At 42.0% G+C, this 27,408-nt stretch overlaps 1 protein-coding gene across 1 annotated transcript; it reads right to left on the bottom strand.

Moving 5' to 3' along the window:
• Nucleotides 1-952: 952 nt before the first annotated feature.
• Nucleotides 953-12,779, bottom strand: LOC106582303 (inhibin beta B chain). Its single transcript, XM_014165253.3, has 2 exons — nt 11,659-12,779; nt 953-4,729 (listed from the first exon to the last, which is right to left on the bottom strand). The coding sequence occupies exons 1-2, from the start codon at nt 12,056-12,058 to the stop codon at nt 3,894-3,896; spliced, it is 1,236 nt and encodes a 411-aa protein (XP_014020728.1). The 5' UTR covers nt 12,059-12,779; the 3' UTR covers nt 953-3,893.
• Between the last annotated feature and the right edge of the window lie 14,629 nt (nt 12,780-27,408).

The following is a 27,408-nucleotide window of genomic DNA, read 5'->3' as shown; positions in this document are numbered from 1 at the left end:
TCACCCTGTTGCACGATCCTGCAATGCAAGACATTTAAAACTTGTAGTGTGTCTAAAGTTTAAAAAGGCTTCTAAAGTTTGTAATTTCCACTTTGAAATTTCAGACTTGATTTTCCCTGACAAATGTTTTTTCAACCTCTCCAAAAATGTCCATTAATTATAATCCACATAATAATTCACATTTACTGTTGCTGCAGGATTATTTTCCTGCTCTAGAAAACTGGCTCGAATTAAGATCCTACATCTGTACACATAGCTACAACTGGCATTCTGGCAACCTTAGCCTGTGGCTCTGATAAACAGCAACAGTCAAATAAGACTCTTTCAGGGGAACCCGTTGGCTGTGATGTAATAAGGCCATGTGGCTACACGCTGCTGCCCCTAGGATCTCTCAAATCTGTACTGTTTCCCAAATTAAACCTACCCAACCCACCAGCACAACACTGATAGGGGAGCATCAGAAATTAAGATGATATGTGACCGTCTGTCTCTCAGCTGTATTACATTCAGCAAATGACGGACAGCTAGGTACAACTAGTACTGTTCTGACAGACAGTTACATGCTTACCAGTTAGCTTTTTCACCACTTCAGCAAATGATGCGGAATAGTACAGCTAGTAAGCAAGGGGCAAAGTCCTGACACTGACAGTGAGATGTTTTACATGTGGAGCAGTATAGATGCAGATTGCTATTGAAGTTCCTTTGTTTACTTTCCAAATCTAGAAGCTGCTGAATTGAGTGCCTGAAAGGACTCACTAAAAGGATTTCGACCACAACACTGGAGAATACAATAATAATGCAGAGTAAGAATTTATTTTAAAGTTACAAAATATTTTAAGAAAACACATTTTATTTTACATAAACTGTACAGATGACATTTACACGACTAAATTATTCTGAAACAGGAACTAAAAATATATTTTTATTAAATAGAAAAACTGAAAAAATAGAATTAAAGATGAAAAATTAAGTGTTCCACATGTTTATTGTACAAAATAGATAGAGAAAGGAAATAATAGAACTAAGAAATGAAATCATCATAGTGTACCCTGATACGTAGATTAGGCCTCTTATGATCAAGCTAAAATAATCTTGGCCTCTTTGGTTCCATTATTACACAGCAAATTCCCCAGAGTTAAATTAACACTGAAAGTGTGGACCCGTATAGACACTGAACAGTGTTGAATTAACACACTGCTTAGTGTAAAGCTTGATTTCCATATTTCCCAGAGTGCTTTGCATTTCGAGTAAGTTGTGGAGTTATCACCCATGACTGAATTTGTTAGTGACAGAGACAAGCTTTGTTGCATTCATCCACTTACAGTCCTGTGGTCTTAACCAGGTGAAATCCTAAATTAAAATACCAAAATTAAAATGTAATTATTAAAAAAATACAATATGTATTTCATGAGGCCTTATTTTGAGGACATAAACAAAATAATACTGGGTTGTTTGCATGAACCAACTGCTGGGTTGCAGGCATTGGGTCATTTAGTTATTATTTTTTAAGACCAAGTTTGGTTTGTTGACGCTTGTTTATTGAGATATGACCCAGCAGGTCAGATCACAAGACATGGAGGCTTGGCTTTTTAGGGGCGTGACTTTCAGCAAGTTATTTTGGGCCACCCATGAGAGTAAATGTAATTCCAGTTAATCTGTTCTGTTGAATTGTTATTGCATGTTATGGTTGAACACTAACACTTTGGTAATGTTAATAAAGTGTACAGAAATGTGTGAGTACCTTAAAAGCCGATGCAAATGTGATCTCTCCAATAGGATAGTTAACACTTTCTTGCTATATGTAAATCATAATGTTAATATTTTTGTATTAGAATATGTAATGTACAATAATATTCATAGAAATGTTACATTGCAGTGTACAAACTTACATTATCAACAGGAATTACATTTAATCTCACATGGCCAAAAATAACTTTATAAAAACCATGCCCTTAATAAGTCCTGCCTCCTGAAATTAACCGATAGATGACATTAGAAAAGACAGAGCTATTTGGTCAACCCAGCATGAAGGTGAATAAAAACTAAATTCATGGTTAAATTAACCCATGTTGGGTAATCCAAACAACCCAACATTTTTGCCTTATTCATGCAACCTGTCACATTATGCTGGCTTGTATAATGCTGTGTAATTCCGATTGAACTCTAGCCAGAGTGGGGATATCCAACATTCTGAATTTTTTATCATATGCAACTACCAGGGTTGGGAAGACTGAAATATGAGACTAGCGAAAGCATCTAAACTGGAACAACCATTTCAGTAACAGGTGCAACAAATCCAAGTAACATATTGGATTAGTTTAGAAAATGTATCTAATTTATATTTGAGAATAATAGGATTAATCAATCAATTAATGTACATGCAAAAACATAGATATTGAAACAAACAATTATTAATATGAACCTCAAAAGGCAAGGGATGCTGGGAAATGAGGCTTTACACATATCAGTGTGTTAATTTAACACTGTTCCAGTGCCGATACGGGCCAACACATTCAGTGTTAATTTAACACTCTCAGTGTGGATTTAACACTGGAGAATTTGCTGTGTAGGTAAATTACTTTATTAAACAAAGAATGTCAATTTACTTCTATAAAAATAACTTCTCAATGGCAGTTTGTTTATTAACTAATCCCGCAACTTTTCAGTGCAAATGTCATAACAATCATTCGCTTTGAAAAAAAGGAAGCGAAAGATCACATTTCAAGTATTTGATAGGAGTTACATTAGCATAGGAGGAGGAGAAAGTTCAGTTCAGTTCAGTCTGGTATGTTCAGTTGTATGGGTGGGCATGGGTGGGTTACTATACATTGCATAGATCATGTGGCACTTATTTATGACAGGACACTCAGTACCACTTTGAAGGCATTTCAATATGCAAGTGCTATTAGGAGTGGGAGTGTGCATTTAAAGAGTTTAGTCTGCAAGTGCTGCACTGCACCATCATGCCCTGTTGGGGCCTAACAAACAACTCATCGCCACTTCGAGGTCCACTTTATTGGAACAAGTAGGGGCAGTGGGGACTCTCCGTTCTCAGGATTAAGTGTATGTAGTGCAGTTTGCACAAAGGTCCATCTTCACCTTTGAACTTAGTGAGCGATTGCTTGCAGCATGGACAGACAGACAGACAGACAGACAGACAGACAGACAGACAGACAGACAGACAGACAGACAGACAGACAGACAGACAGACAGACAGACAGACAGACAGACAGACAGACAGACAGACAGACAGACAGACAGACAGACACTTACACAAGCAGGAGGAAAGAACGTGGTCCAATGTCAACAACAATATGTCAATGTTGTGTCGTTACCTCACTTGGACAGGAGTGTAGTCCTGGAAAAGCTTTATTCAATAATAAGCGCTTGCTGATACAGTTTATGTTATAATTCCACAGGATCAGACAGTCACAGTGTCTTTATGACATTCTTTATGGAAGTGCTGGTGTTTCTGAATTATATAAGCTGATGAATTATCATTGTCAGTGCTTTTGTTTAGTCAATGTCCTGGTGTGTTGCTTCACTAAGCGCTTTTCTTTCCATCTTCATCAGAGAAGAGATGAAGGACCATTATTTTTCCTCTAGAAATGGCAAACTAGAAAAATGTTATCATTTGGTGATCAACCATTTCCTTCTCTTCCCAAAACTCTGGAACCGTTCTGAAGTTCTTAACATGGAATGGACAGAACCTGGCCTCGCTCAGCCAGATAAATACAACAAAGCATAAATACATCTTGTTTGTGTGTACCTGTTGGTGTGCTTCCATATAACTATATATTTATATGTGTGTCATACAAAAAGGTATTTTTGTACAAGACATTTTGACTATCGTCGTTTGATTTAACTTTCAAAGTTTAAAAAGTCACAGAAACTCAGGCACAGCCACACTCTTCCACTATCATATTGGGCACGTCTCGTTTTACTATGTTGTACTCATCGTCGAAGTACAGCATAGACATGGTACTGAGCTTGGTGGGGATACAACAGGAGTTGACCGAGCCGGGGCTCATGCCCCTCATCCGGTACTGGTTGACCACTGCCGTGTGGAACGATGACGCCGACCCCGGTACCCCCGCCATGTACGCCGGGCAGCTTCCCTCGCAGTAGTTACCGTAGTAACCCGCGGGTGCGATGATCCAGTCGTTCCAGCCAATGAGGCGAAAGTCTATGTAGAACTGTCGTCTGCAGCACAGGCCTCCACTGCTCCCGTCACACTCCAGCCCCCTCTTCCTGATGCGGTGGTTCCCTTCCACCTGCCGTGCCCGAACCACCAGAAAGGGCCTGTGTGAGGGTTCTGCTGGGTCAACTAAGATAGGAACCACGTTGAATGCCTCACAGCCCTCACAACGCACCTCCAGGTCCTGCCGCCGGCCACCCTTACCAAACAGGGCCCTCACTGCCTCTGACAGAGGGAAGGTGTGCCAGCCGCTGCGCTTTAGGTCCACACGCTTCTCCACTAGGGTCCACCGACCTCCTCCCCCTGCCCCTGGCCCTGTCCCTCCCCTGGCTCCACCTGCAGCTCCAGTCCCTGCCTCATGGTAGTGGATTTTAACTGTGACTTTGCGTCGAGGCCCTTTCTCGGAGCCGGTGGGCAGCAGCCTGAAGTAGAGCCACAGGTTGGCCTGAGACACATGCAGGTTCTGGTTCCCTTCACTGGAGATGAGGAAGTGGAGGCTGGACTTAGAGGCTTGAGATGAAGCCAGCTCATCTGATCGAGAAGAGAGAGAAACGTGGGTTTAGTGATATATACCGTACAGTCAAGGGTCAAGAGAATAAACTGACCATTTTAAAGGGCAAGTTAGAAAATCTGACAAGATTCACAAAGTAAAACAGGACAGGAGGATGAAATCCACACAGTATTCCAACTTGTGTCTCTGTGAATTAAAGTTATGTCACACTACATATGAGTGTCATTCGTAAGAGGGAAAGAAAGTGGACAAACATTCACAGGGAGCCCCAAGCAGGGAGCCAGAAAGAGCACTTCAGTCACTTCTGTCTCTCCTCTCCTCCATCACCACTCTCTTTCTCATACATCACATGCCGTTAGCCTAGTTCCTTACAGTCTGTTCCTCCTGACAGCCCAGTTCTGGGAGCAGGCCCAGTTGGCCTCAGGTCTGATTGTGAACACTATGAGAGTGGAGGAGGGGGGTGGACAAGGCCCGGGCCCCAGGGGGTTAATTGAGTTTGCTGTTTGTGTGTGTGTGCGTGTGTGCGTGCATGCATGCGTGTGTGTGAGGCACTGCTGTGAAACCCCCTGAGCTCCCCGGAGCCTCTGAGACTGACAGCATAAAGACTCCATTGAGGTATTAGGAGACAGCCTCGCTACTGCCTGGCATTGAGCGCGTGGCCCAACTAACCAATAGCATGATGAGGCAAAAATAAAATACATTTGCATGACATTGGCCACTTTCTAAAATGACACAATGAAGAGATTCCAAATGTCTAAGGCATAATGGAGTTTGGAGTCGGCCGTATCTTTTTTGAAGCCTAATTATGTCTTCCAAATTACTGTGAAAACCGAGAGGGTTCTGTCTGGGGGTTAGCCAGGATCGGCTACAGCTGAGCACATGTTGAAGCGGCCAAATGTCTTTGTTTACACACTGATTAGCGTGAGTTGGTGTCAACAGCTGACCACCAAAGATGGTCCTTTTAAAGCAATCCTACGTTTACAACGTACTCCAGTAACAGTGATTTTACATTCATTTCACACAGACCTGTTCAGACTAGTTCTGCCTCCCGCTACAGTACGTCAGCTGGGAGCCAAAGTAACACACACACACACACACACACACACACACACACACACACACACACACACACACACAAACAAACACATCCCTGTGGCAACAACAAAAGCACAAGGTGCATGCATTTCAGCAACATCGACATCGAACCCTCAGGGTGCAGTATCAAGTACGTAAGAAGAACTGTATGTGTGGAAATGCATCAGAAGTGTAGATCTAAAGGCATTGACTCAATAACAGTTTTCCCCTGTTTTAACTGCTGTCATGGCCCGAGGTAAGGAGTATCTAACCTCGCCTCATTTACTACCATGCCTTGCTGCTTGCCTCAACAGCTCCCAGTGATCAACAGGGGAGCTTCTAGGCCAGGGCGTTTCTCTATCTGTACCCTGAGTGACAGTGTATGTGAGGCAATGAAGTGCTGGGTGGGGAGAGATGGCAGTCTGAATCTCTGACTACAAAGATACTCCAGTCTGAAGCATGGTCATATGATCTTGTAAAAAAAAAAATGTGGTGAAGCTTTATATTCCATCTGGGAAAAAAATAACATACATGTTTAATGACCCACAAGTTAGGGTATCTGAGACTGCCCACTGAGACTGCCCACTGGCCACAGACGTAAATTCAACATCTTTTCCACGTTGGTTCAATTTCATTGAAAAGACATGGAAACAACATTGATTCAACCAGTGTGTGCCCAGTGGGTGGCCACATTAAAATGGATGCTGAAGTGGATTGAGAATCATCCTTCTAGAAAACACTTAAACTATTTAGCTTTTCTTTCATTTTCTAAAATACCACAAAAACACATAGCCAGGTGCTTTAACCCTGGTGTGCACTGACTACAGGCTGTGGGAAGGTGAGGGGGGAAGCGAGGTGAGGAAGGAGGTTAGGGAGGAGACCAGTTAAACCAGGAGGTGTGCTTCCTGATTCGGAGTGTGCCTGGGGTCAATGTGCTCCTGGGCCAGGCATGGTTAGGGCAGGGCAGGTGAAGGGAGGGTGACATCTGGGTGGGCCTCTCTTTCTCTGCTGGAGCTACAGCTGCCTCAGCGTGTCCCCACCTGCGCTATCAACACAACAACAAGGCAGGCCGACAGGCAGACAGGTCGGTAAGCAGGCGGGAAATCAGGCATACAGGTAGGTAAACAGGCGGGAAATCAGGCAGACAGGTAGGTAAACAGGCGGGAAATCAGGCAGACAGGTAGGTAAGCAGGTAATCAGGGAGGCAGGAAGGCAGATGCGCCGGCAGTCAGTGTGTGTATGTGTGTTTGTGTGTGCATGTGCGCAACATAGGCAGGGTGTATGTAGCAGGGTGCTATGCTCATTACTCAAAGTCTGTGTCAACAGAGACCACACATCGCGGAGCACCGCTGCTTTGACAGGAGCCTCGCCTCGCAGTGACACACACACACGGCTCTGACAGGCATCCCTTAGGCTGCTGGAGCACAACGCTCAGCTCTGCACTCCAGGAATTCCACACAGGGAAATAGGAGAGGGGGAAAGAGCACAGCAGGTCAGGGTGAGCTCCATTTGGCCAGCAGTTAGTGAGCTGCTTTGGTGGTAGTGGTGGAGAAATGACACACAGGGAGGGGGTTGAGGGGGGGGGGGGGGTGCATGGATTGAGTGTGATGTGGAAAATGCCTGGAGCAGCTCCAGACAGGGCATGATTGATGTTTCTTCATGAAAGACTGTGTCCCAGAGTAAACCCAGAAGCCAGCCCTATAGCCCTGCAAGGTTGCATCCCAAATGGCACCCTATTCCCTCTATAGTGCACACATTTTTACCATGGCCCATATGGCTCTGGTTAAAAGTAGTGCACTATATAGGGAATAGGGTGCCATTTGGGATACAACCCGGAGACTGGGCCAGAGTTAATGACATCCAATAATGAAGTCTTAATTCCGTTACTTGGACTGGAGTCACAGGGAGTTCAACCGGTCCAAACGGCTATACCAACGACAATCGAGATGCTCACATCTCCCCCTGCCCTCCGCTTCGCTCCCGTGGTTACGGGACACCGAATCCCGCCGCCAAAGCGAGGGCCCGCGGGACCGTGTCATAAGAGACGGGGGGTTGGCACTGTTCCTTACCTGGAACGTTGGCAGTGAGCTCAGTCTCAGCCTCTGCTCCGCTATGCAGTCTAAGACTGATTGGTGACTGAGAGCAATAGCTGCCTCCTAGCTCCTAGCAGGCTGAAAACCATACAGTTAAAACTATGTGAATAAAATAGGACAGCGTCCCACACACCTCACAGAATACTTTGGCCTGATACTTCGCAGTCATCCAGTAATGCCCAGCACAAACTCCTCTCAGCCCCTATCAGTCATCCAGTAATGCCCAGCACAAACTCCTCTCAGCCCCGATCAGTCATCCAGTAATGCCCAGCACAAACTCCTCTCAGCCCCTATCAGTCATCCAGTAATGCCCAGCACAAACTCCTCTCAGCCCCTATCAGTCATCCAGTAATGCTCAGCACAAACTCCTCTCAGCCCCTATCAGTCATCCAGTAATGCCCTGCACAAACTCCTCTCAGCCCCTATCAGTCATCCAGTAATGCCCTGCACAAACTCCTCTCAGCCCCTATCAGTCATCCAGTAATGCCCTGCACAAACTCCCCTCAGCCCCTACCAGCCAACCAGTAATGCCCAGCACAAACTCCTCTCAGCCCTACCAGCCAACCAGTAATGCCCACCACAAACTTCCCTTGGCCCCTAGCAGCACACCTTGATCTTTGACTGTGACATCACCCGGCCTGTGCCTGGGCCTGGTCTAGCTGCCTCTCTCCAGGTCGCTCTAGGGGCCTTGTCCCTCTCTCCATGCCCTGGCAGGCAGTCTGGACTCTGGGCTCTGGGGGTGAGTGCCAGCTGGCCTGAAGGCAGAGGGGGGTCTACAGAACAGGGAGCAAAGCCAGTTCCATGGCACAATGCTGCACAAAGGCTCAAAGGTGTCGTGAATAATGGCAAAAGCAAAGAGGCCTGGTTGGTGAACCATTATATGACAAAAACATTCTTTAGAAAACTGTGATATGGGCACACCATGCACCCTCCTCCTCCATCTCTCCATCACCCGAACCCACAACCGGGGGTGCTCACCTAATAATTGCCTTGCGTTTAACATGGACTCAGAGGTAGATGTAACATAGTAAAATGTAGTTCTGGCACACTCCAATTAGTATGTTACGTTTCATATGGTATGTATTAATTTGCAATTCGTACAATTTGTTACAAATTGCAATTCCTACAATATGTTATGAATTTGCGAAATGTATGATATGTTACAAATTCCAATTTGTTGTGGCTAACGTTAGCTAGGTCGCTAGGTAGTTAACACTAATGTTAGTTAGGTGGCTAATATTAGCTAAAGGGGTTATGGGTAAGGGGTTAGGATTAAGGTTGGGGTTAAGGTTAGTGTTGGGGGTTAAGTTAAAGGGTTAAGATTAGGGTTAAGGGAAGGGTTAGCTAACATGCTAAGTAGTTGCAAAGAAGTTAAAAAGTAGCAAGTAATTGCAAAGTTGCTAATTAGATGCTAAAGTTGACCGTGATGTGATTCAAACACGTAACCTTTGGGTTGCTATACGTTCGCGTAACCTGTCTTATGTAACATACCAAATGTATGAGAGTCCCATAGGGCGGCACACAATTGGCCCAGCGTCGTTAGGGTTTGGCCGGGGCACGTCGTCATTGTAAATAAGAATTTGTTCTCAACTGACTTGCCTAGTTAATTAAAGGTTAAATAAAATTTAAAAAATCCCATTCGAAGGCAACAGCTAGGAATCCATCCAAGCTGATTGTACTGTTTGTGCTGCAGCGTCGTACTGTGCGACCGGCATCTATGCTTCCTCTGCTAAAAAACCTTTAAAAAAAAAACAGTTAAATAGGACGTTCTCACCTCACTAACCTGTCAATTATTGATTTCAGTTATCTAACTGATGATAGATTAGAGCTCATAGAGTGTGTGTGTGTACAGGGCCGGATTAATGCAGGGGCTTACAGGGGCTGAGGCCGAGGCCCAAGAGGGAAACAAAATAAAGAATTAAAAACTAAATATACTGTATATTATATATGTAGTATATATATTTTATATATATATATTTTATATATATATATATATATATATTTTAAATGCAAACGCAACCACAGGAGGACTCAGGAGCCTGCTCTCAATAAGTGTAGACAGCCTGCTGCTGCCGCACTGATAACCATCAGATGGGGGAGGAGAGGAAATGGAGGGCCCACATGATAACTGGGGGGCCCTGCCTTGGTTGGGTAACGTAGAGAAAATATTCCAGTTTTAAAGCAAGTTTTCTGCAATTATAAATATTTTCCATGGGGCAGGGAGTAATTTTTGCAGTTTTAACACTAATTACCTGCGATTACCTGCGATTCTACACATTCTGCCATGACTTATGGCATGTTAATGATATCTGAGTGAAAGTGACAAACAAAATAAATTGGGGCCCCCTGGGGGTCAGGGCCCCTGGGAACGTGCCCTGCGTGCCTGGTCGGTATTCGGCCATGATTACTACAAGTTTAGATAGCTGGCTAGACTAACTTACCAATCAAAAAATTGGTAACTGACATGGCTAATTGAGTTACTGTCAGTGACTGACATAACAAGAGAAAAACTTCTGATGCACAACCATCTATGATTTGCTAATCTGGCCCTGTGTGTGAGTCCACTGTAAACCCCAATGTGCTGTTATTATTCAAAAGTTTTGAGGAAACCCATTTTTCTGTGCTCAATATATTTGAGCACAGAAAAACGTGCTGATTGTCTACACTGTAACGGAAAACTGTAATTTATCCTGTAATTTGGGGTATTATCAACAGAAAAATACTCTGAAACATTTTACCGCAGTATACTGCAAATTATGGTGCATTTTGGGAAAATGTTATGGGCAGGGAAAGAATTGTTGTATTTCTAATGGTACTGTAATTCCACCCCAAAGAAGGTCACCCATGATACAAGTCAGTATTAGAAGTTCATCCATGTCTGAGCACATCAACTGGCCACTAGGGGTAACAGTGCGTGCTGTTACCTTCAAGTAGGTTTCAGTTTTGTTTGGGTATTATGGACAGGGATGGAGGATGGGCGTAAGCCTCTAATGCAGAAGTTTGCATGTTCAGTGACAGAAAGTTGTTTTTTAGATTTTTGTTTTATATCCCAAACCTTAACCCTTACCTTAACCATTCGGAGTTAATGATTAAACTTCATCTTACATTTTATTTTGAGAAACGTGGATGAACGTCTAATTCTGACGTGAGAATGTGAAAGCTAGTTGCGGAATACAGTACCAAAGCATATCTTTGGAGAGCCAAAAACGTTTTGACCTCTAGTGGATGCATGGTATTGTTGTTTCTGGCTTATTAAGATATTTTGAGGTATGCATTGTAACAGGCTATATTTGTTGCACCTGTGAGTCATAATGCTGTTCCAATTTAACTCCTATGTGATTATAGTGCCCAATGAATTTAAAATGTATAGAAAACAGAATCGATTGGCATCAAGTCTTAAACCTTAAATGGTTGAGCATTTTGCCATGTACTTTTGGTCTGTTTTGCCCTGTAGTTGCTGCCAGTTTGGAAGCCTTTGTTAAGACCTCTAGAAGCGCAAGTGATATAAAATACCAACTATTAATTAATATGTTGTAATGTTGAAACAATTTACGTAGCAAAAAAACCCTTGTAATTATAGTAAAATCATGTCAAATACAAACCCCTCCACTCAACTAATTTCATTCATTCCGATAATGGTATCATTTACCTTTTTCAGTTAAATATAGAGAATTTTACAGTAAGGTACTGTGTGTCACTGAATGAATCATAACTCAGAAATAAAGGGAGATAAAAGGGGTGATCAAATTAGTGATATGAATCATACGATTATCGATAATTACCTGATTCTGCAAAACTGATTATCTCCGACGTCTCCCCTTGCACCTCGTTACTGTAGGAAGCTTGTCCATCAAGGTTGGGGATCTCAACCCTCCCGTCTTCCCGTACCTTACCGGCGTGAAGCCTCCTCAGCGCTGTTACCATTGCAGCCTTGGGAATAGGATGAGTGATGTTGGGTCTTTCTCTCATTTGTAACCTGTTCAAGATGTGCCTCTTAACTGCTTCCAAAAGGTCTATGTCCACCCGTTCTGACGCCTCCGGCAACCCACACGATGCGCACGACTCCTGGGTGACGGTTTGAGTCTCTGCCCCCGTTATGCGCGCCCGCGTTGTCCCCAAGGTACAGCGGATTGAAAGTATGCAAGCCATTAAACAAGCCAGTGTGAGATTATATCTTTTCATTTTCTATTTTTGAGACTGGAATTCCAAAGCACGCTGGAAAGGAATAGTGGTTCCTGAATACAGAGAGCAAAGTTAGAGGGTTAGGCTACTTCACAAGTATCACGATAATGATCCTACTATGCGCCACCGGGAATACACATGGAACGATGATTGATGCACAAGTTACGGTAATCCAAAACAGTCCATGTAGTTTTTGCATTCCAAAAGATCTTGCTGCCAAGAGCTAATGATTATTACAGATATTATGTTATTTGCTTAATCTCCAGCCCTGTTAGGCTTGGGTCCTTTTTGTCCAAAGCTCACTATCAGTCCAGTTCTCATCTAAAGCACAATTCCAGAGGTTTTGGTCTTGACCAGCGAACTTGAAATGATCACTAAATGAATGGCTCTACCGCGTTTTCAAACGTATCAAAACGAATTATTACAGTCCATATCCTTTGCAAACCACGCATAGTTATCAAACGTATCTCACCGGTACGCTGGCTTTGTATTCGAAACGTCTGATGTGAAGTTCCAAATATGAGGTTACCACTGCTCTTTACATTCAATTCACTCATATAAGCGCAACTTTAGGAATCCAACTAAATTGCAATCCATTCCATAACCAACTGATCCCTTGATCACTGTCTTCGCTGTCTATTGGTGAGTTGGCTATGGGACGTCTCTGCGCCCAGTAAGAGATGCTGTTATCTTTACAGTTTTCTCCTTTGCAATCACGACACGGAGCCACCTAACACCGAAAGTTTTTATACAGGAGTTGAAACCACGTGGGGAGTTCCACCAACAGCGCGCCAGGAATAGTGCTGCTGGGAGAAAAGCGCAGCGCAGGATGGATAGAATACCAGTGACACCTTTTAACCCCGAATATCAATTTCTCTATTATAATTTTACACTACATTACCTCATAAATAATAGATTTTATTATAGGCCTAAAACAGATTGTCATTTTGATAAATATGGAGCTATATCTGCAAGATTCCTCATACCCTAAAATTTGAAGAATTGTATCGATATTTTGAGATTATTACACACACACACACACACACACACACACACCACACACACACACACACACACACACACACACACACACACACACACACACACACACACACACACACACACACACACTTCACTGTAGTTTTCGGGGTTGATTGACCATAGTAATTTTGTATTCTATTCCAATGTGTTTAACCATCACATTTTTGTAAGGTATTGACAAGTTCCGACAGTCAGTGAACGACTCGGTTTTGTCGATAACTTGGAATTGAAAGACACATTTCTGGAAACTCGTGCCATCGGTGCGCTTTTACGCACAAGAAAAAAGAAAACAAACAGCGCCATCCTTTGTTGAAACACCTTCACTACACTATTGGCCCATTAATCTGAAACTCTGTTAATTATTTCTGAGTAAAGTACCAATGAATGCAACAGTTTGTCAAAAAACATCAACACCTTCCGATACCTTGATGTAGGTTAGTAGGACAAGTGAAATGGCGCATTAGCCAACGGTCAAGCGTGGTCGTGGATTAGGCAACAGTACTTAGTTTCCCTGGCACAAGCTTTGTTAGTCACTTAAGGACACCAGAGAGAGAGAAAGAAAGAGAGAGAGAGTTAATAATAATTTATGTATCCTGAACAAAAATATACAGTGCATTCAGAAAGTATTCAGACCCCTTGACTTTTTTCACATTTTGTTATGTTACATCCTTATTCTAAAATTGATTCGATTGTTTATTTCCCTCATCAATCTACACACAATACCCCATATTGACAAAGCAAAAACAGGTTTTTAGACATTTTTGCAAATTTATAAAACATAAAAAACGGAAATATCACATTTACATAAGTATTCAGACCCTTTGCTCAGTACTTTGTTAATCTAATTTACAGTGTATTCCCGGAATTACCCATGCAAGTTTTCATTTTTATATTTAGATTATGGTCATTTAGCGGTGCTCTTGTCCTTAGCAACTTACAATCAGTGCATTCAACCAAGGTTGATAAAAAAAAATACTAAAAACATATCACAGTCATAGCAAGTAAAACGTTTCTGTAAACGTTACTGAAAATGTTGCTGTAGCATAATTACAGCCTTGCATTTATGGACATGGTTATAATAAAGATACGTTTGGCCCAGTGGGAGTGCGATTTTTGAAGAGGGTGGAACCAGGCCTTTTTGGCTGATCAATGGGTGGTTTCAGGTTGGGTGGAAAAGATGGTGGGTGCTGTTGTGTCGGTGAAGATAACCTGAAGTTGACTTGTGATGTTTGTTTGTGTTTCTTCAGATCAGAGGGAGCAGGCGCTCGGTGCGACACAACTTGGGGGAAAGACCTGTATCGTGCTTTGCGCTTAGGAACAGGGCATCATTGAAGGGAGTGATTTCTGGGGTAGCGTTAAGTGTGGAGGTGGAGCAATTGAAGTTGAAGATTCCTGGTGTTTGTGATGCCCGCCGTTTGGTGCAACGCAGGCAGACCCAGTGGAGAGCGTGGTGAAACAGAGTTGGCGCAGTCTGTTCTTTTGAGATTTTATTTAGAATTTTCCTGCCAAATTAATGTTATGATATATGAGTTATGCTTTTAGAGCTTTTGGGTCCGAATCCATTGCGGTGTTCTAGGTGTCACAATTATGGGCATGTTGCAGCAGTGTGTAGGAGGGAGATTCCAAAATGTGGGAAGTGTGCAGAAGGACATGGGACAGAGGAATAGTTCAGTGGAAAAAATGGTGTATGTCAACTGTAGGGTGCTCTTGTATCTTTGGATCAGAGGTGTCCAGTGCGAGAGAGGCAGGTTGAGATGGCCAGGGTCAGAGTAGTGCAGAAGGTGTCGTATGTTGAGGCAGTGAAGAAGGTAAAGGAGGGTGGATGAAGGGTGAGGGATTCTGAGAGGATCCCTGTGAATAGTAGATCTGTGCCAGAATAGAGGAATAGGCCAATGAGTGATATACAGAGTGGACAAAACATTAAGAACAACTTCTCTTTCCATGCTATAGACTGACCGGATTGTGAGACATCGATTGTGTATGTGTACCATTCAGAGTGAGAATGGGCAAGACAAAATATGTAAGTGCCTTTGAAAGGGGTATGGTAGAAGGTACCAGGCACACTGGTTTGTGTCAACAACTGCAACAGTGCTGAATTTTTCACACTCAACAGTTTCCTGTGTGTATCAAGAATGGTCCACCACCCAAAGGACATCCAGCCAACTTGACACAGCTGTGGGAAGCATTAGAGTCAATATGGGCCAGCATCAGTGTGGAATGCGTTCGGCATCATGTAGAGTCCATGCCCCAACGAATTGAGGCTGTTCTGAGGTCAAAGGAGGGTGCAACTTAATATTAGGAAGGTGTCCTTAATGTTTTGTACACTCAGTGTATGTTTCAGTAAGGTTGGCTCCATAGCATTCATAGCAATGGTTATCAACTATTCCTCAGAGATGGAACGTGAGTCACAGGAAATAAATGTTGTGGTGGCAGCTGCAGAGAAGTACTTGGGGTCAATGTTCCCTTTAAGCTGTGCAGCTCCCCTGGGACTGCAGCAACAGAAGAAATATCAGCCCACGCAGAGAAGCATGAGATTGAACTTCATTCAACATTCTAGTTTTCCCCTTTATTTAACACTATCAATGTTTCCTTCTACTGTGGGAATTGCCAATATTGGCCACTTTCAATGTAACATACCGAAACAAAACCAACTATGCAAGACTTAGTATGCAAAACTAACTATGCAAGAGATTTTCTTGTAGGCAGAATGCACAGTTGTCACGACTGCTCCCGCTCTCCCTCCCTGGCACCAGGCTGCCCAGCACTACACACTCCTGCCACCATCATTACGCACACCTGTTTCCCTCGTCCCGCGCATCAGCGATTCATTGGACTCACCTGGACTCAATCACCTGCTTTCATTACCTCCCCTATATCTGTCTGTTCCCGAGGTTGGTCCCCGCTTCAACATTATTGCCGCTTTGTCCCCCCCTGTACGGATGCTGGTCTTGTTCTGTCACTTGTCTGTTCAATAAATGTTCAACTCCTTGAACCTGCTTCTCATCTCCAGCGTCCGTTCTTACAACAGGAGAAGGATTCTATTGCATTGACAGGCATGACTCAGCCCGTACTCTATAGACCCCGGTGCAGCTTAACCAATCAGAGCTGCAGTATCCCTACAACGTATATACAAATAGACCATTGCCATAGTATATATACACTGCTCAAAAAAATAAAGGGAACACTTAAACAACACAATGTAACTCCAAGTCAATCACACTTCTGTGAAATCAAACTGTCCACTTAGGAAGCAACACTGATTGACAATACATTTCACATGCTGTTGTGCAAATGGAATAGACAACAGGTGGAAATTATAGGCAATTAGCAAGACACCCCCAATAAAGGAGTGGTTCTGCAGGTGGGGACCACAGACCACTTCTCAGTTCCTATGCTTCCTGGCTGATGTTTTAGTCACTGTCGAATGCTGGCGGTGCTTTCACTCTAGTGGTAGCATGGAGTCTACAACCCACACAAGTGGCTCAGGTAGTGCAGCTCATCCAGGATGGCACATCAATGCGAGCTGTGGCAAGAAGGTTTGCTGTGTCTGTCAGCGTAGTGTCCAGAGCATGGAGGCGCTACCAGGAGACAGGCCAGTACATCAGGAGGCCGTAGGAGGGCAACAACCCAGCAGCAGGACCGCTACCTCCGCCTTTGTGCAAGGAGGAGCAGGAGGAGCACTGCCAGAGCCCTGCAAAATGACCTCCAGCAGGCCACAAATGTGCATGTGTCTGCTCAAACGGTCAGAAACAGACTCCATGAGGGTGGTATGAGGGCCCGACGTCCACAGGTGGGGGTTGTGCTTACAGCCCAACACCGTGCAGGACGTTTGGCATTTGCCAGAGAACACCAAGATTGGCAAATTCGCCACTGGCGCCCTGTGCTCTTCACAGATGAAAGAAGGTTCACACTGAGCACATGTGACAGACGTGACAGAGTCTGGAGACGCCGTGGAGAACGTTCTGCTGCCTGCAACATCCTCCAGCATGACCGGTTTGGCGGTGGGTCAGTCATGGTGTGGGGTGGCATTTCTTTGGGGGGCCGCACAGCCCTCCATGTGCTCGCCAGAGGTAGCCTGACTGCCATTAGGTACCGAGATGAGATCCTCAGACCCCTTGTGAGACCATATACTGGTGCGGTTGGCCCTGGTTTCCTCCTAATGCAAGACAATGCTAGACCTCATTTGGCTGGAGTGTGTCAGCAGTTCCTGCAAGAGGAAGGCATTGATGCTATGGACTGGCCCGCCCGTTCCCCAGACCTGAATCCAATTGAGCACATCTGGGACATCATGTCTCGCTTCATCCACCAACGCCACGTTGCACCACAGACTGTCCAGGAGTTGGCAGATGCTTTAGTCCAGGTCTGGGAGGAGATCCCTCAGGAGACCATCCGCCACCTCATCAGGAGCATACCCAGGCATTGTAGGGAGGTCATACAGGCACGTGGAGGCCACACACAGTACTGAGCCTCATTTTGACTTGTTTTAAGGACATTACATCAAAGTTGGATCAGCCTGTAGTGTGGTTTTCCACTTTAATTTTGAGTGTTACTCCAAATCCAGACCTCCATGGGTTGATAAATTGGATTTCCGTTGATTATTTTTGTGTGATTTTGTTGTCAGCACATTCAACTATGTAAAGAAAAAAGTATTTAATAAGATTATTTCATTCATTCTGATCTAGGATGTGTTATTTTAGTGTTCCCTTTATTTTTTTGATCAGTGTGTATATATATATGGATCTATGCCATTCACTTTGAACTGGACTGTGTTTACAGCATGAGTTGTCATGAGTAGATGCTCTTGTTTTGAGATCAAAGCGAGAGCTACATGTAGCCACGTGTGCACATTTGTTCATATTTTATTTTATTTTACATTTATTTAACTAGGCAAGTCAGTTAAGAACACATTATTATTTTCAATGACGGCCTAGGAATAGTGGGTTAATACCTTGTTCAGTGGCAGAACAACAGATTTTTACCTTGTCAGTTTGGGGATTGCGATCTTGCAACCTTTCGGTTACAAGTCCAATGCTCTAAACACTAGGCTACCTGTCGCCCCATTATTTCAGAGTAAGTGAGCTATTAGCCCAGTTATAGGTAATTTCTAGTCAAAGAGCATTTTTTATGTCTTAAATTGTTGTATTTTGAGACAGGTTTGAATAAGCTAAGTAGCCAATAGGCAGAGGGTAGCAAAATTAGTCTGATTCTCAGTAATAATGGTATGGGAATAATAATGAAGTGGTTTCTTGGATCAAACAACACATTTTCAATCACCTTGTCTGAAGGACAAGTGGATAAACATCTTATTGTCAAGCCCTGCATATTTTTTCCGCAGAGTGAAGGAAAAGCAGCCAACAAGTGCTCAACCTATGTGGGAACTCCTTCAAGACTATTGGAAAAGCATTCCAGGTGAAGCTAGTTGAGAGAATGCTAAGAGTGCGCAAAGCTGTCAGCAAGGCAAAGGGTGGCTACTTTGAAGAACCTCAAATACAAAATATATTTTGATTTGTTTAACACTTTCTTGGTTACTACGTGATTCCATATGTGTTATTTCATAGTTTTGATGTCTTCACTATTATTCTACAATGTAGAAAATAGTAAAAATAAAGAAAAACCCTGGAATGAGTAGGTGTCCAAATAATTTGACTGGTACTGTATATATACAGTTCAAGTCGGAAGTTTACATACACTTAGGTTGGAGTCATTAAAACTAGTTTTTCAACAACTCCACAAATTTCTTGTTAACAAACTATAGTTTTGGCAAGTCAATTAGGACCTCTACTTTGTGCATGACACAAGTCATTTTTCCAAAAATCGTTTACAGACAGATTATTTCACTTATAATTCACTGTATCACAATTCCAGTGGGTCAGAAGTTTACATACACTAAGTTGACTGTGCTTTTAAACAGCTTGGAAAATTCCAGAAAATGACGTCATGGCTTTAGATAGGCTAATTAACATCATTTATGTCAATTGGAGGTGTACCTGTGGACGTATTTCAAGGCCTTCCTTCAAACTCAGTGCCTCTTTGCTTGACATCATGGGAAAAATCAAAATCAAAAGAAATCAACCAAGACCTCAGAAAAAAAACTGTAGACCTCCACAAGTCTGGTTCATCCTTGGGAGCAATTTCCAAACGCTTGAAGGTACCACGTTCATCTGTACAAACAATAGTACGCAAGAATAAACAAAATGGGACCACGCAGCCATCATACCGCTCAGGAAGGAGACGCGTTCTGTCTCCTAGAGATGAACGTACTTTGGTGCGAAAAGTGCAAATCAATTCCAGAACAACAAAGGACCTTGTGAAGATGCTGGAGGAAACAGTTACAAAAGTATCTATATCCACAGTAAAACGAGTCCTATATCGACATAACCTGAAAGGCCACTCAGCAAGGAAGAAGCCACTGCTCCAAAACCGCCATAAAAAAGCCAAACTACAGTTTGCAACTGCACTTGGGGACAAAGATCGTACTTTTTGGAGAAATGTTCTCTGGTCTGATGAAACAAAAATAGAACTGTTTGGCCATAATGACCATCATTATGTATGGAGGAAAAAGGGGGAGGTTTGCATGCCAAAGAACACCATCCCAACCGTGAAGCACGGGGGTGACAGTATCATGTTGTGGGGGTGCTTTGCTGCAGGAGGGACTGGTGCACTTCACAAAATAGATGGCATCATGAGGTAGGAATGTTTTGTGGATATATTGAAGCAACATCTCAAGACATCAGTCAGGAAGTTAAAGTTGTGGCAAAATGGCTTAATAAGGACAACAAAGTCAAGGTATTGGAGTGGCCATCACAAAGCCCTGACATCAATCCTATAGAAAATGTGTGGGCAGAACTGATAACGTGTGTGTGAGCTAGGAGGCCTACAAACCTGACTCAGTTACACCATCTCTGTCATGGAGGAATGGGGCAAAATTCACCCAATGTATTGTGGGAAGCTTGATGAAGGCTACCTGAAACGTTTGACCCAAGTTAACCTCTAGGGGACACCTTCAAGATATCAATCCCATTAGCGGGATTCTTTGACAACATCCGGCGAAATGTAACATTAAACATTCTTGAAAATACAAGTGTCTTACACCATTCAAAAGATTAGAATCTTGGTAATCAAACTCCGTTGTCCGATTTAAAATGGCTAATACAGAGAAAAAATGGCATGCTTTTCTTTGAGAAGAGCGATTAACAACAACAAACTTTTCCCGCCATGACAGGTATGACACATTCACATCCGACGGTGAAAATATGACTTACATTCTGAAATCTTGCTCTTATTTCTCATCCTGGGGGTCCCAGTGATCAAATGAAGTGCCGTTTTCTTTGATAAAATCCATTTTGATAGCCTAACACGAAACAGTTTGTAAACCGCTTGTGTCGTGAATTCCGTGTCTATCAACTTTGACGAAGCATTCGATGTAATTACTCACACTAAACATACGTTTATCTAGTCACGGTTGGTTTCATTGCAATCCTCTGGATGTTTGTAACACAGCCAAACTTGATGGTTCTGTTTGTGGGGCATATTGACCGAAAGGAACTGATTTGAAGACAACGAGCAATGACATCATTGCACACCAATAATATTAGTGATGTTTCGTTGATTGACTGTATTTCTGTCCAATGGCCACTGATCTTCTTGAAATCTAGCTTGGTAGATAGCCAATGAGCTGAGGTAAACGCCAGTATGTGATGGTTATGGGTTGGAACACCAGCCCTTGTCAGTAAATGCACGCGTAACGAACTTCATTCGCCATTGAAGATCAGACTTGTTGAAGGCACACGCCATTACGCACAGTTGTATTTTGTGAAGAGTAGTTTCAGGGATTGTATAGAAAACATTATGGCGAATAAATCTGCAAAAGTCGAAGGCTAAGTATACAAATTTGCAAAACATTTTAGAAGAAATAGATAGTGAGACAGAATATTTACTTGACGATGAATCTTTGAGTGACCATAGCTTTGATTCGGAGGCTGAGGAAATGTTGCAAGGAGAGGACATTCTTCTGGACTGGTAAGTGCTAATGCCGTTGTTTGAAATATAAATAATTTGATATTTTTTGGCAAAATATATTTTTTTGTGGAATTTATAAAAATATAATCAGTAATGAAATGTGATGAAATGTGTAACACACTATGTATTGCCAAAGTACACATTGGCAATACATAGTGTGTGTATGACCCATAACCTGTGTGTTTGTTTGGGTGGATGTGTGTATGTATGTATTACATTTTTTCTAAAAATGGAATGGAGTAGAACAGCAAACACACACATTGCCACTGTTGGGGGGAGGGCAGGCAGGCCCACAACAATGGCCGTAGTTGAATGGAACAGCACTTCACCATAGTGACTGTGACATAGTGACTCTGCTTTTATAATACATATCTGTTTATTTTACGTGATGATACAAGGCTCATATATCACAAATATTTTTGGACCAATATTTTTTGCACTTTTTTATTAAAAAATTTTGTTTGTTGGAATTGCATTTTGTTACTTTGTATATAGTTATTTGCACAAAAAATGTACCTTTTTTTGAGAAATATTTTTTGACCAATATTTTTTGCACTTTTTTATCAAAAAATGTGTTTGTTGGAATTGCATTTTGTTACTTTGTATATAGTTATTTGCACTAAAAATGTACCTTTTTTTGACCAATAATTTCTGACCAATATTTTTTGCACTTTTTTATTAAAAAAATGTGTTTGTTGGAATTGCATTTTGTTACTTTGTATATAGTTATTTGCACTAAAAATGTGCCTTTTTTTGACAAATATTTTCTGACAAATATTTTTTGCAATTTTTTATAAAAAAAATGTGTTTGTTGGAATTGCATTTTGTTATGTTTTTATATAGTTATTTGCATAAAAATTTATAAAAAATATAAAAAAAACTGCTGCATTTTTATAAAGTGTTTTTTTTTGTGTTAGAATTACATATTGTTATGTTGTATATAGTTATTGGCATAAAAATGTATCACTTCACCAATTCGGTCACTTGGATACATGTGGGCAACTTGTGTGGGACACCTGGGTGACTTCATGCTAAATGTCATGTAGCTCACTCATTCCTGAAGTTATCAGTCTGAAACTTTTCACAACTACAGTTGCCCTCTTGTGTTCTCCAACTAAATTGTCCCCAGCATCCTATCTGACTGTTTGGCATTTGTTGTACATTGAAAGATGATGCTACAACAATCACAAAACATATGCTATTTCTTTCTCTTTTCTTCTACCAGATCTATTGTGTTATATTCTCCTACATTCAAATTAACATTGCCACAAACTTCAGAATATTTCCATTCAAATGATACCAAGAATATGCATATCCTTGCTTCTGGGCCTGAGCTACAGGCAGTTAGATTAGGGTATGTCTTCAGGCGGAAATTGAGAAGAAGGGGGGGATAGCCTCAAGAGGAATGTGATGAAAGAAATAAAAGCTGAAATAAATAATTTTCTCTACTGTTATTCTGACATTTCACATTCTTAAAATAAAGTGGTGATCCTAACTGACCTAAGACAGGGAATTTTTACTAGGATTAAATGTCAGGAATTGTGAAAACTGAGTTTAACTGTATTTGGCTAAGGTGTATGTAAACTTCCGACTTCAACTGTATATTTGTACGGTTCCCCTTTCCCATTTCGTATCATAAAGTGTAATGGATCTATAGTATTGTTCAGTTGGGGGCGGTAATGCAACATATTAGAAGACAACCGCAGTTGAACCTCACGAAGTAGAAGTTTAATTACAACAAGAAATCTTATGATATATCTCTGACTATCTCTGGATAGTGTCAATACAATACTGAGATATTCACAATGAGGCCAGGGCAATGAAACACAGTACAATACAGTAAATGCTACTATTAAACTGTAAGAAAATGATTTCTACTGTATTTTACTGTAATTACAAGGGATTATACCAAGCAGGTTAGCTGTAGGCATTTGCATATTAATTGATACTAGGTGTTTTATATCACTTGCACTTCTAGAGGCCTAAACAAAGGCTTCCCAACTGGATGTGATTATTTTATTTTTATTGATGCAGTTCACAGCAGCACTGACAGATGTGTTGACATGACAACTGCGTCTGAGTTTTGAACAACCCTTCCCCCCCTTTTGTTCCATGCTGGCTGAAGACCTAGCTAGCCATTAACTAGCTAATACCAGACACAGATGAAAGGGGAAACATATAAGTATGTTTGCCATAGATGAAGTGTAACTTTTAATTACGTTTGCTGACACCCTACAGTCAAATTTTGGCACCAGTAGAGTAGCTATCTAGCTATATAAACTACGACCCCTCTGCAAACATGCCTTCTCTGATGTTGCTTACAAGGCAGTACTTATTTAAGTTAGGTAATATAATATCATGTTACCATTGGTGTATTAAAATAAGAGTTAGTGTGATGTTACCCTATCCCCTTAAAAATCCCACCTTCAGAATCCAAGTGTTTGACATGGGGGACGGGATCAGTAACTTTATGATTAAACTTTATCTGGTTTCATCCAAATATTATCCAATTTCAAGAAAAACATGATTTTGACTGTTCATGATCTTTTGTGAACATCTTCTTCGGCGGTGAAGTTTAACGGCGGTCGTCATACTATATTTATGGTGCCACCATCTGTACAGGGGGGAAAAAGGAAACTCCTTAAGGTAAATAAGGAAATGCCATACAAAAAAATGACTTAACAAACCTATATCACACTCCCTCATTTCTTCAATAGCTCCCTCCCCACGCTCTGGGGCCTGAGAGGGTATCACTGCTCGTGACAGAGCCTCATGTAATCCCTTCCTTAAGAAATATTTTAGCCCCAGGAACCGCTCTGCCGCATCCACAATAATGTCCATCTTCATGGACTTTCCCTCCACTTTAGCATGACATTGATCACCATTACTATAAAAATCACAAAGTCCACCTTCTTTACACGTAACCTCCCTGGATCCTGCTGGTGGGAAGCAAATTCTGCAGCCTGCATTGAAGGCCTTCCCAACACCATGGAGTCCTCAAGAGTACATTTCGTTCCCTCCACCCTTTTGACAGCTTTTGCAAATGAAATGCTCTGGATGGCCCTTCTGCTTCTTCTTCTTTGGTATTATGGCAGTCCGCAAACAAATGTTGTAGGTGCATGCCATCACTTACTGTATTGGCTGTGTATCAACCTACTCTTTTGCCTGGACTGCCCTGACTTTGGCAAACTCTGTTAGGGATCTACTACCACACATCACTTAAAGCTGTAATGTAACTTTTTGGTCAACCTGACCAAACTTACATAGAAATGTGGGTTACAGATCTGTCATTCGCAATGAAAGCAAGTCTAAGAAGTGGCAGATCTGTTTTATGTGTGCTATTTCTATACTTCCCGTTCTAAAGTTTAGTTTTTGTGTAATTTACTTTTGGTTTTCTACACCAGCTTCAAACAGCTGAAAATACAATATATTTCACAGCGGTTTAGACGGTGCAATGATACTCTACAGTATACTTTCTTGTTTTATCATAGATACTGAAATATAATTTTTCCAACCAGGAAATGGTGAAGTGATTTCTGCATAGTGAATCTTTAAATTGGTACACGACTTTCGCTAACGGGTGAAACAAATATAGCCACTTACTAGGCATGCCTTACGATATGTTAATAAGACAGCAATTCTTTCTCCTCCCACAATATTTCTCCACAATGCACCATCATTTACAGTATGCTGCAGTAAATATATAGCAAAACAGAAATACAATAATTTATTGTTGAATTGTATTGAAAATAAAATCAGTAATTGCTAATAGTGAATATTTAATTATATATTACAGTAGCAGTTCCACGGTTGTGGGTTTGATTCCCACGGAGGACCAGTACGAAAAAAGTACAACAATTATTTTATAAAGTCAGACAGTTCCCAATGCGCTGGGCATCGTTCCCACTTAGACCATTACAATAGTCCCCCAGTTCAGTCAATAGCTTCTCTGAGCTACTTAATGTCTCCAGCTCTATAGTGCCCTCTAGCTCTGAGGAGGAAGGGAAGCATTTGTTTTTGAATGGCCATAGATTGCTGTCCAGGCTGTTTCTGATGGTGATGCTGGGAGTCAGGGCAGTGCTGGTGGTGGTGGTCACAACAGGCTGGTAGCTGGGGCCTAGGCCAGCACAGCAGTGGTAGATCCTGTGGGGTGTTGGATTGAAGCTGGGTAGCACGGCTAGCTTTACCCAGGACCGGGTGGTGAAGCTGTACTTGTGGTGAAAAAGCATCTGCTAAATGGCATACATTATATTATTATATCATATATTTAGTATAACTTGCTTCAGCAAGCACACTCTAGATCTTTGTTTCATGAGCTGAAATAAAAGATCCCAGAAATGTTCCATACTCACAAAAAGCTTCTTTCTCTCATATTTTGTGCACAAATTTGTTTACATCCCTGTTAGTGAGCATTTATCTTTTGCCAAGATAATCCATCCACCTGACAGGTGTGGCATATCAGGAAGCTGATTAAAACAGGCCACTCTAAAATGTGTAGTTTTGTCACACAGCACAATGCCACAGATGTTTCAAGTTTTGAGAGATCGTGCAATTGGCATGCAGACTGCAGGAATGGCCACCAGAGCGGTTGCCAGAGAATTGAATGTTAATTTCTCTACCATAAGCCACCTCCTACGTCATTTTAGAGAATTTGGCAGTACTTCAAAATGGCCTCACAACCGCTGAACATGTGTAACCACGCCAGACCAGGACCTCCACATCTGGCTTCTGCACCTGCGGGATCGTCTGAGACCAGCCACCCAGACAGCTGATGAAACTGTGATTTTGCACAAGCAAAGAATTTCTGTACAAACTGTCAGAAACCGTCTCAGGGAAGCTCATCTGCATGGTTGTCGTCCTCACCAGGGTCTTGACCTGACTGCAATTCGGCGTCGTAACCGACTTCAGTGGGCAAATGCTCACCTGCGATTGCCAATGGCATGCTGGAGAAGTGTGCTCTTCATATCAACTGTACTGGCTAGATGGCAGACAGTGTTAGGGGTGTGTACGGGGGCGAAGTCAGGTGCAGAAGATCAGAGTGTAGTAAACAGGCACACTTTAATTCCGGTCCAAAAAACAACAGCACATAAAAACATAAACGTGCCAAAAACACGGAATATAACAAAAGTATGGCGCCTGACAATATCCACATAACAATAAACAATTACACACAAAGACATGGAGTGGAACAGAGGACTAAATACATGCAGTGTGATTATGGAATGAAAACCAGGTGTGAATGGAACAAGACAAAACAAATGGACATATGAGAAATGGAGCAGTGATGGCTTGAAAACCGGTGACGTTGATCGCCGAACGCCGCCCGAACAAGGAGAGGAGCCGACTTCGGCGGAAGTTGTGACAGACAGTGTATATGGTGTCGTGTGGGTGAGAGGTTTGCTGATGTCAACGTTGTAAACAGACTGCCCCATGGTGGTGGTGGAGTTATGGTATGGGCAGGAATAAGCTGAGTGGCCTACCAGCTTAGAGGGGCCTGACTTGTATAACACATCCACAGGACGGACAGAGAGGAAGGAAGGAAAAACAAACAATGGTGTTGTTTACATGGACGATACATTGGAAATAATATAAGACAAGTACTGGAAACAATAGAACACAATGAAAAATCTGGGAAACCAGGCCTGCTATTCATAGCTGACTTTGAAAAGGCCTTTGATAAAGTACGACTGGAGTTTATATATAAATGCCTGGAACATTTCAATTTTGGAGAATCTCATAAAATGGGTTAAAGTCATGTATAGTAACCCTAGGTGTAAAATAGTAAATAATGGCTACTTCTCTTAAAACAAGGTTGTCCACTATCGGCATGTCTATTTATTATGGCCATCGAAATATTAGCTATTAAAATCAGATCCAACAATAATATCAAGGGGTTAGAAATCCATGGCTTAAAAACAGGTGTCATTGTACGGTGATGATTCATGTTTTTTATTAAATCCACAATTTGGATCCCTCCACAGCCTCATAGAGGATCTAGATACTTTTTCTAACCTCTCTGGATTACAACCAAATTATGATATTACGTATTGAATCACAAAAAATACAACTTTTACATTACCGTGTAGTTTACCAATAAAATCATCTGATGATGTGGACATACTCGGTATACATATCCCTAAATAAATAAAATATCTCATTCCAATACATTTTAATAGAAAGTTAGCAAAAATAGATAAGATCTTGCTGCCATGGAAAGGAAAATGCCTTTCTATTTGTGGAAATAACAGCCTGATTAACTCAGATTACACCTAGCAAACAGTTATTTAAAT

Source organism: Salmo salar, chromosome 21 (assembly GCF_965601325.2).
Source record: "Salmo salar chromosome 21, fSalSal1, whole genome shotgun sequence".
Taxonomy (NCBI): domain Eukaryota; kingdom Metazoa; phylum Chordata; class Actinopteri; order Salmoniformes; family Salmonidae; genus Salmo; species Salmo salar.
The sequence above is the reverse complement of the archived record's forward strand: the minus strand, read 5'-3'. Positions and strand labels throughout refer to the sequence as shown.